The sequence below is a fragment of the Vigna unguiculata genome, chromosome 3, assembly GCF_004118075.2.
Source record: "Vigna unguiculata cultivar IT97K-499-35 chromosome 3, ASM411807v1, whole genome shotgun sequence".
Classification (NCBI taxonomy): Eukaryota; Viridiplantae; Streptophyta; class Magnoliopsida; order Fabales; family Fabaceae; genus Vigna; species Vigna unguiculata.
The window spans coordinates 63,099,958-63,110,432 of NC_040281.1; the positions used below are offsets into that span (position 1 = coordinate 63,099,958).

Genomic DNA, 10,475 nt, shown 5'->3' on the forward strand with positions numbered 1-10,475 from the left:
CTTCTTTTTGTTTCTTCTTTGATAGTGGTTGTGACGACCTCGTTTGTCACTGCATTAGTGATCCAAGAGCCTTGTTCTTTTGTCTGTGAGTGATGCAATGTTTGAGAGCTTTCTGTTTGATTAAATTATGATTTAGAGTTCTTCATTGAGGTTAGTGATCTAACTACCTCCATTATGCTTTTGAAATTGATAACATGATTTTTTGGGATCTATTAATCACGATAATTTATGAATGTATCCATTTAATTGTTGTTGTTTATCCTTTATATTCTATCATTTTATTTAGATGTTTAAATTTAATTATTGAATGTTTGAAACTAAAGTTTAAATATATAAGAACAGTAAAATTTAAAATTTATAGGGAGTATTGATTATTTTAGTACGTAGGAGAGACTTAATAATTAAGTCATTGTTTATAATTTTATAGATTAAATTTTAGGTAATTAGTACAATATATTTTTAAATAAGTATAAGAAAAATTATAGTTGAGATTTTTATTTTTTATGTATGGTAGACTCAATATTTGGAAGTAGCAAGAGGAGATGAGGTAGATTTGTGTCACTAAGTTGCTTCAAGTAACTACGTCTACGAGACAAATTACTAAGGAGAGGACGTGGGTTGAACATATTTTTTGGATAAGATGTGAGACTTAAATGTTACTAAGTTTAGTAGCTATTCAAGTATGTGAACACCATATTAGTTAATTTCATAATTAATCTATTTATACCAAATTGGTTAATATTATTTCCCGTAAAAACTCTAAGAAAAGAATAACTTCAATTCAATAAATCAATAAATCATACATAAAATTGTAACAAAAAATTGTGATGAACTCCTTTTTTAATTTTTTTTATCCTTACTTTTCTTTTATATATATATATATATATATATATATATATATATATATATTTTTGTTTCTTTTTGACTTTGATTCACAATTTTTTATTTTAGATTTTACAGTTCAACATACAAACAAACTAAACAAATTATCCTTTAAACCCCTAGACTCATGAAAATCAATGTAAATGCACTTGTAAATCCCAAAACACAAAAAATAAATGATTTCCACAAATAAAATGTAGAAATACACAATTTAAACAGAAAACGGGAAAAAAAATACGACAAATTAGAATTTCAACCAAATTGGAAAAATCCTTACAAAATTATAAGAATAATGAGACAAACAAAATTTCAAAAAAAAAACATAGAACACACAAACATTCAAAAATTTTAGTTTTTTTTATATGATAGAAAAATAAGATAGAAGAGGACATTCAAACCAGAATCTTGCTCTACCTTGCTTTAGATACAAGATGATATGATCCTATCCAGGAAAAAGTATGATTGTTTTTAAAATTGAATAAAGGTACAATGAAAATAAATCAGAGAAGAATACAGAATAAGACAAAGATGGAGGACGCCATAATCTAACTGATTGATAAGTCAAATGAAGATTCGTCACAAAGATGTAATCTTTGATAAGAACCAAATGCCTAAGCCAAGAAAAAAGAGAATGAACTCTTTAATGAAATCAAATTCAATATATGACTAAAAGTGTCTACATCAGTTTTTGGTACCTCTATATATAAGCATATAAGTTTAAGAAAACCTAGGAACCCTACAAGAAGGCCCGAGCTCAAAAACATAAACTAATGTGTAAAAGAAAGTCCAAAGCCTAAAAACATAAACTAATTTTCTTAAAAAAGTATCCTTCAAATCTGATTCAAGCCATGATCTTCATATCTTTTGAATTTAAGAATTACTTGTAGTATCAAGAGCCTTTGAATAGATTTGATTTTCCAATCTCTTGCTCCTTACCCTTGTCATAGGTCCTTGAATTGTAAAGGTTCATTCAAGTTCTTTATTTATGGAATCTATGAATAATTCTCTATCATACTCTCGGAGGCTTAAGGCACATTTTTAGGTTGACTTAAACATCTGGTCATACGAGTCTTAACAAAAACATGTATTACATTTTTTTTTTATGATTATAATATATATGTTAAATTAACACTTTGTCTTTATTTAGGATTTTGTTTATCGTAATAAGCTAGTTTTAGTAAAACCTATTGATGATGGTGATGGCATGGCAAAAGCATATGATAATCTCATATCAAAGCTTTTTGACCATATTACTCAGATCAAGAAGAAAATCCATGTATTTATGATTGGAATTTAAAGTATTTGGAGTCGATAGTACTGATATTTTATTGTACATTTTCTTACCTTATGCATCGGTGGTTGTTGAAGAACTTTCATGTTAAATATTTTAGTCCTTAAGTTATGAGTTATATAAGTCGTATTATATATGTTGTATATTTACCAAATTCATTTAACTTCTAATTTATTGTGTTGAGTACATGGAGAAACTGAGTTTAGATTCAAAATATAAGATTTATTGACCAATCCTTGTAGAGTTCTGAAATACAAAAGTCCTTATTCAATAATATTTACAAATATGATGAGTGTGACTTTTAGACAAATATTTATCTAATTTCATACATTGAATTAATAATTAATTTGAATGATTGTGTATTCTTTTAATTACGGAAAGTATTGAACTAACCGTTTTTGAGGGATTATACCGCAGTGTGTAACCCAACCAAAAAATGAAAATCTTATACATTTTTCACACATTTTTATTTTATTACATTAGACAAGTATTACTAACGTTCGTGTTTACTGAAGATCAATTGCATAATATTTTATGAAACTGAAACAGCTCCTGCATAATACTAACGAGCAATGAAGAGAACAGAAAAAGAATATTGTAGAGTTGAAAAAACTTGGTCAATGTCTGTGTCTTGGCCCCAAGGTTAAAGAACAAGCTCTTGCTGCTGAACATCACCGTTGGACTCTCTAAAATCATCTTTGTATCCTATCCCTTCTTCTGATTTCCCAAGAACCCATTGCTTCTTCTGCAACAATGCAGAAATGGGGAAGTAAAAGAAAGTTCGTGAATGAGCTACCTCTTAAACAGAACAAGCAACAAAGATGTGGTTTTGAGCCAAATCTAGCATCCTTATATAGTGGTAATGGAGAAAAGTGGGGAATCATCCATCAGATATTTGGGTCGGTTTCTTCGTATGGCTTCGAAAGAAAGATTAAAAAGTTATGCTTATATCACTTCATTCACAATTGTATTTGTATGTTTAATGCACACATAACCAAGATTTCGTGTTTTGTTTTTGCATGATTGCAAGTATACATATATTAAGAATTTAAGTGTGAGTCTAAGTCTCACATTAGTTAGAAATGAGAAAGTAGAGTATTATATAAATACAAAGACTTATGAATTCATTGTCTTAAAATTATAGGTTGAGAATGGTGTCAATGTCTTATGTGGTTGAACTCAACTCTCATTAATATTATATTTTCACGATGAAATTCCCTCTATATAACCATCAACATGGAATACGAATTGTTAATTTGGAGCCACTAGATTAGCTAATTAGTTAATTAAGTTATTTGAATGATTAAATTAATAATTTCCTAGTGATGGTAAACATATATATATATATATATATATATTTGGAGTACTTACATTTAAATTTGTGTTGCTAATGGTGAAGTTTCCGCCTTATCTCGATCTTTGAGGCATCTGCTCCGTTTATCCAATTGGGACCTCTTTTTGTGATATTTTAGATTCGCATCCAATTCCAGAAAGGGATAGAGAAGTGGTGTTAATGGAAAATAAATACTTTTTTACATAATATTCATGATCTTCTGCATGGACATGCAAAATTGTGATTTTGAGACTTGAAAGATCAAATCAAGAGCCATGTTACAAAAAATAAATAAAAAATGATATAATATATATACCTTTTGCCTTCACTGTTGCTTTTTAAGATACGAGACACAGAGAATTGAATAGCTTAGCCACAAGCAAAATTCTCTTGTTTCTCTCTTTTTCTTCCCATGCCGAATAAAATATACCCAAGAGTATATTTATATTTACACACACAAATACTCATATGGATGATGAACTTTTGCAATTTATATCACTTATTTATTCCATAGTTATGAGAAAAAATATTCGGAGATTTTAACAAGATTGCCTGACTATGATTCCCACCAGCATTATGATTTGTCTTTGATTGCGGCAGAGCATCTATCTTAATCAACAACCATGCAATTGCATTGTTTTACCACATGCAAAATTATCTTATGATTTCTTTTTATTTTAATCTACAATTAACCTAAAATCTTGAGATAATAAATCTATTAATTTATTTTATTCATTTTAATTTAACGTGAGATGTAAATTTATAATTCCTAACACATTAATATTTTTTTTTAGATAATAATGTTAGAAGTGAGTTTTAAGTTTAATTCAATCCCACAAAATCGACTTATAAGGTGAGGATTGTACTTTCTCATGCGTGGGACTAGAAATTAGTGAGTGGTCCGCTAGCAGTCCAATAGCAGGTGAAACAGAATGTCCAAAAATCTCGTTAAGATAGACTCTAACCTAGCTCTGATATCATGTTAGAAGTGAGTTTTAAGTTTAACTAAATCCCACAAAATCGATTTGTAAAGTGAGGATTATTGCATCCACTTATACATTGTAAAATGGTTTTATCTATAGTCAATGACTTCCAACAAATAAAACTAACATTTTAACTAGTACAATAGAATCAATATACATGTATTAATTCAACCTTTGAACCTAAGATTAGGATTGCAATTCAGAGATGAAGAAATGGCTTAAACTATTGTAGAGTAATAAATTTGGTAACAGTGACATTTGTGGTGTTAAAAACGCGAATTCCACACAAGATGATGCAGCAGAGAAGGATCCTGATGTTTTTTGAGAGTGGACATGCTCTGCTAAGCTAATCATCGATCGGAAGTCTCGTTGGAGCTGCTCACTCACTAATTATCTGATTTTTTTTAACCGACTAAATTACTATTTTTTAATTAACAATAATAATTAACACTTAATAAAACCATAGCTTTTCAAACAACTAAAAATATTTTACATTACTCATTTACAAACCAGTATTTTAAGAAAAATATCATATTAAAAATTACTTAAAATATGGGTTTTTATTTATTTATTATGGGTATAAAAATTTAAAAATCATGTTTTGACAATTTTTTCTTTTACAAATTTGACAAAGTTTTTATAAATAAAATTAAAATAGATTAATTCTTTATTTTTTAACCAAAATAAAGTAATAAAATAATATTTTTTTTATCTAAATAGATAGTTTGTTAAAATTTATTAAAATTAACTTTGTTAAACTATTATTTTTCATAAAAATTCCTACGTGGGTGGCAAATAGAAAAAGTAATATATAGTTAAAGGACAGGGGAACCTTCGTCCAATCCTAATCCAAGATAAAAAAATATTTTGTAACTGATTAGGGATCAATTTAAATATTTTTTTAGTCAAAATTTTAATAGTTAATGTTATTGATTAATTTAGAATTAATTTATAAAATAATTATAATTTTTTATTTATAATAGAGATTATTTTCACTACAAGAAAATTCTTGATTAAAAATCAATTTTAAAAATAAAAAATAGTTAATTACTACAATGATCAATTTAGATATCAATTTATAAAACAAAAAATTATTATTTATTAAAATAGTCAATATTATGAATAAAAAATTATAATTGATTACTAAATTTGTTATTAATTAATTATAGAATAATTTAGAAGCTAATTCATTTGGTAACTAAAATCATAATAGTTATTTTTTTAGTGACCAATTTTCTTTGTTAGCCAAAATCTTGATAGCTAATTTTAAATATCAATTTAGTGACCAATTATAATATTTTATTCATAATAATATCTATTTTAGCAACCAATAATTTTTAGTTTTGTAAATTGGTATTTAAATTAATCACTAAAATGGATTAGTATTTAAGAATTTTCTTGTAGTCTTTAGATACTAATGATTTTTAATTTATAAATTGATATATAATTAATTAATAACTAATTTTTTTTGTTCTTATTTTAGGATTTTCTTGTATAGTATATGTATAAAAACATAAAAACTATCAGTAGAAACCTACAAAATATCTCCATTGTATAACTATCATATGGTTGAACACTCCAAGCATGTTATAATACACACCAAGTTTAAAAAGATATAACCTTTTTATTTAGAGATTCAATTCAAGCAAATAAAATGTTTGTTTTGAATAATTTTAGGTGTGGAAATTTGAGTAGGAGATTTGGTTATATAAATTTCTCAAAGTTAACTTTTAAGAAGATAAACATCAACTAATTAATTTGTGGGATTACAATATTTTTTTTTTACTCCATTTAAGATTGAAATACTATTTAGTTGGAAATTACCAGAGTGACAATTCATTAAAATACAAAACACTAGAAACATTTCCATGTAGATCATTTTAATCTTTGTAAACTATAAATTTATAATTATCTGTTGGAAATAGTCTAAGTGTGAGTCAAAGTCTCACATTGGATATAATAGACAAAGTTAAATACTATATAAGATAAAAGGCACATAACCTCATTGCTTTAAGGTTTTAAGTTAGAAGTAATGTCAAAATGTCTTATGTGTAAAATCATTGTCATATACATAGAACCACAATCTTTCAATGACTACAACCCCATATAATATATATATATATATATATATATATATATATATATATATATATATATATATATATTCCTGGTGGCCAAACTGGGCTTCCTTACGAAAGATAAGGTAAATGTATCTTATAATAATGAACAAACTCTCATTTTTTTGATTCTCATCCTTTACTCTCTTACATGACTTAGTGTGAATCATTGATTCTTTCAAAAGAAAAAATAGTGGTATATTAATCAATGGTCAACACTAAGTCACCTCAAGGAGTCAAGGATGAGAGTCAAAAAAATAAGAGTGGTAGTATCATTGTCCTCTCAATTACACATAATCTATCATAGAACAGTGGTCAGTAAATTCAAATATATAAAATTGAAGGGGCAAAATAAACCTTTTTTCAAATATTTACTAATAATTTTAACAACCAAAAGGTGCACTTGTACAACCCGATGTACATGTAGGTCCATCACTATTTCCAAGTAATCATTCCTCAAAACACCATCAATCTCTCATACAATAGGATCTTAATCCTAACTTTGTAATTTTCAATGATCTTAATCATGAGTTTGTAATTTTCAATAAATTTTAAGTAACGATGGGTACATGTTACAAAAAAGTTTGTTAAAGAGTGTATTACTATACTTCTTTATATTATAATTTTTTTTTGGAATATGTACGCACCGAGAAAAAAACTAATTTGCTTAGTAAGTGTATTCTCTCAAATTTTTTTTTAAATAACTTAGGAGTTTGATATCTATTGTCCCAACTAAAAAATAAAACCAACTCATAATATAATTATATATATATATATAAAGATAATTTTTTTAACTAATTTTGTATATATATTATTGGATTGGTTTGATAGTCGATTTGAAAATTGAAAAAAAAAAGAGAAGAAATGGATGAGATATTAATCTTGATTTACTTTTAAAAATAAAGATATTACGTGTATATACAAAAAAAAAATATTTGACTGAAAATATTACACTATATTAAACATTATATTTTTTAAAATACATTAAAATTACTTTTGTCATTTATATTTTTTATGTCATTTTTTAAACTAAAATGACTCAAATTTTGTCTACAATTACCTATATACAGAAACATACATAGAATGAATTTGTCATTTTATATATTAAAATTGACTTGATAAAAATACTTGATTAATTATAAACTTATTAAATAAACAATTTTATAATTGACAAAAAGTAAAAAAAAAAAAAGAAATTTCCTATTAATTTAATACTTAAAATATTCATAGAAATGTAGGGCTGTCATCATCATCATCATCAATTGTATACAGATAGTAATTGTGCTCCATGTAGACACTTAAATTATTTAGATAAATATTGTTTATGAAGATTGGTATTTGATGTCATATGCGGCCATCCCACCTGAAAAAGGCATAAATGCATTGATACGATAAACCCATCATAGATAAGGTCAAAATATATTAAACAGAATTAGTTTTCTGAAATTAATTAATAACTTAATTATTTTAGATATATAATGAAAATGATTGTAAATAATAATTTAGAAAGAATAATTATTGGTATGGGATGCGAGTATTGGTATCCGCCACGTTGTGTGTTCCCATCCATAGTTGACATTCTCTTTTGGTCTCTATCTTTCGGCAGCGTTTGGCTTATCTTTATGCCCTAATTTATTCTCACACAACTAGCCCTATATGCTGCGTATATACAGCAACTAACACACCACAAAAGTCCCTATCAAATCAATGCCAAACACTGCACAACACCCATATATAAATACTACTCAACCCCTTCTTCAACCCTAAATCACTAAATCACATCACACTTCTTCTTTACACTACAAATGGATCGTGTTGCAAAATTGGCATCACAGAAGGCAGTGGTGATCTTCAGCAAGAGCTCGTGCGGGATGTGCCACGCAATAAAACGACTTTTCTACGAGCTTGGGGTGGCTCCGGCAATATACGAGGTGGACGAGGTTTCAAGAGGGAAGGAAATAGAGTGGTGTCTGATGAAACTAGGTTGTAACCCTTCTGTTCCTGCAGTCTTCATCGGAGGCAAGTTCGTGGGTGCTGCTAACACAGTCATGACCCTTCACCTCAATGGCTCACTAAAGAAAATGCTGAGAGATGCTGGAGCATTGTGGCTCTAGAAAAACTAACTGTTACATGCATGCATGCATGCAAAGCAAATAGCAATGTATTATAATATACCATATCGTGGTAGCTTTTTGGGGGTGCCAAAGATATTTGCATGTCCTTCTTTTTTATCTTTGAGAAAAAGATAAAGTTATTAAGTGCTAAACATTCTGCATAAATCACTTTCTTTTTAGAATATACCTACTTAACCGGATAATTCTAATACTCATTATCTCAGTCATGTCATTTCCTCTATCAGGGTGAAATTTTGAGGGAAGTAAAATCAAATACTGTCTCCTAAACTTGCAAAGTCCATGCCAATCTTACTCTTCTTTTAGATAAAGGTAACTGCAAAACTATTTATATGCAATTTTAAATCTCTCTCTCTCTATATATATATATATATTATGAAGTAAAATAAATGTTTTTGATTAACCATGTGGGAAGTTCGATTTGTACTTTGTGTTCTCAATAAAGGCAATAAATAATTAATTTTAAAAGTCGAAAAAAAAGTGACAAATATTATGAACTTTAGTTAGGGATGACTGACACAGGTGCATGTTTTATTAACACAGGTTCAAATACATAGAAAGAAAGTTGGTTGTTGTAAAGATTATGGAGTTGGTACTTGTAAATATTAATATACCTTTTTCTTTTTAAAAGTTCATCCAGGTAATATATGTAATAATAACAAAATAAATTCCTTCTAGTGACATTGTTTAAACTCATTCATATTCCAATAAGAATTTTTACAATAACTGAGTATAAATATGGATATAGGTAATATTTGATTTTTCTAACTGAATATGGATTAGTTGAGTCCTCTCTCATACATATCTCAATACTCATCTCATCTCACTTTAAATTATTAAAGTATTCATAATTTATTAGGTAACCTAAAAAGTTATATATATTTATTAATCTTTAGATTCAAAACTTTTTTTCTATTTGGTTAAATATTGTTTCCTCTCCTCTTTTCTAATTCTTTAGCTTGTTCATAGGGTGTGTTATCAATTTTGGTGAATCAAATAGGTTTTAGGTCTCACATTCGGTTATTTCTACAACTCTAATATATTTTTTATTTTTATCTTCTTTATTCTTTCTAATCTTTAATTTTTATTTTATTTGAAAATTTTTTGTTTCGATAACAAAAATATCATTATCTTTCAATGGCTTGACTAGTGTAATATTTGTAAAGTTTTTCAAATTTTCAAAATACTTTTTATCTTATCATACTTTTAATTATATATTTGTTCATCAATTTTATGGATTCAATGGCGTATCAAATCATTTGTAAGTTACACATTTTATAAATTTACTTCTTTTTAATATTTTTTATTGTTGTTTATTGTTATCGTGTAGAATATTGTTTTTTATATAATTATTTTTATTTTCTAACTCGTACTCATAGTATCACTTTAATTATTCAAAGTCGTTTCATTTACTATATTGAAAGTTTAAAAGATGAAATATTTATGTTTAAATTCAATATTAGTTTAATGTTTTAGTTTTTGGGTGATTTTATTCAAGTTGTGTATTAGTGTATAAAAAAATCATTAGAATTTAGAAAAAGAAAGTAAAGAGACATTTGAATATGGGTCGGTCCCTCTCTCATACATATCTCAATACTCATGTCATCTCATTTTAAATTTTTAAAGTATTCATAATTTATTAGGTAACCTAAAAAATTTATATATATATATATATATATATATATATATATATATATATATATAAAAGAATAATATATATAGTGGTTTTGACAACTT

General features: G+C 26.7%; 1 protein-coding gene across 1 annotated transcript; it reads left to right on the forward strand.

The window, feature by feature from the left end:
* Positions 1-8,377: 8,377 nt before the first annotated feature.
* On the forward strand, positions 8,378-9,084 carry LOC114179740 (monothiol glutaredoxin-S10-like). Its single transcript, XM_028066166.1, has one exon. The coding sequence runs from the start codon at positions 8,412-8,414 to the stop codon at positions 8,718-8,720; it is 309 nt and encodes a 102-aa protein (XP_027921967.1). The 5' UTR covers positions 8,378-8,411; the 3' UTR covers positions 8,721-9,084.
* The last annotated feature ends 1,391 nt before the right edge of the window (positions 9,085-10,475 follow it).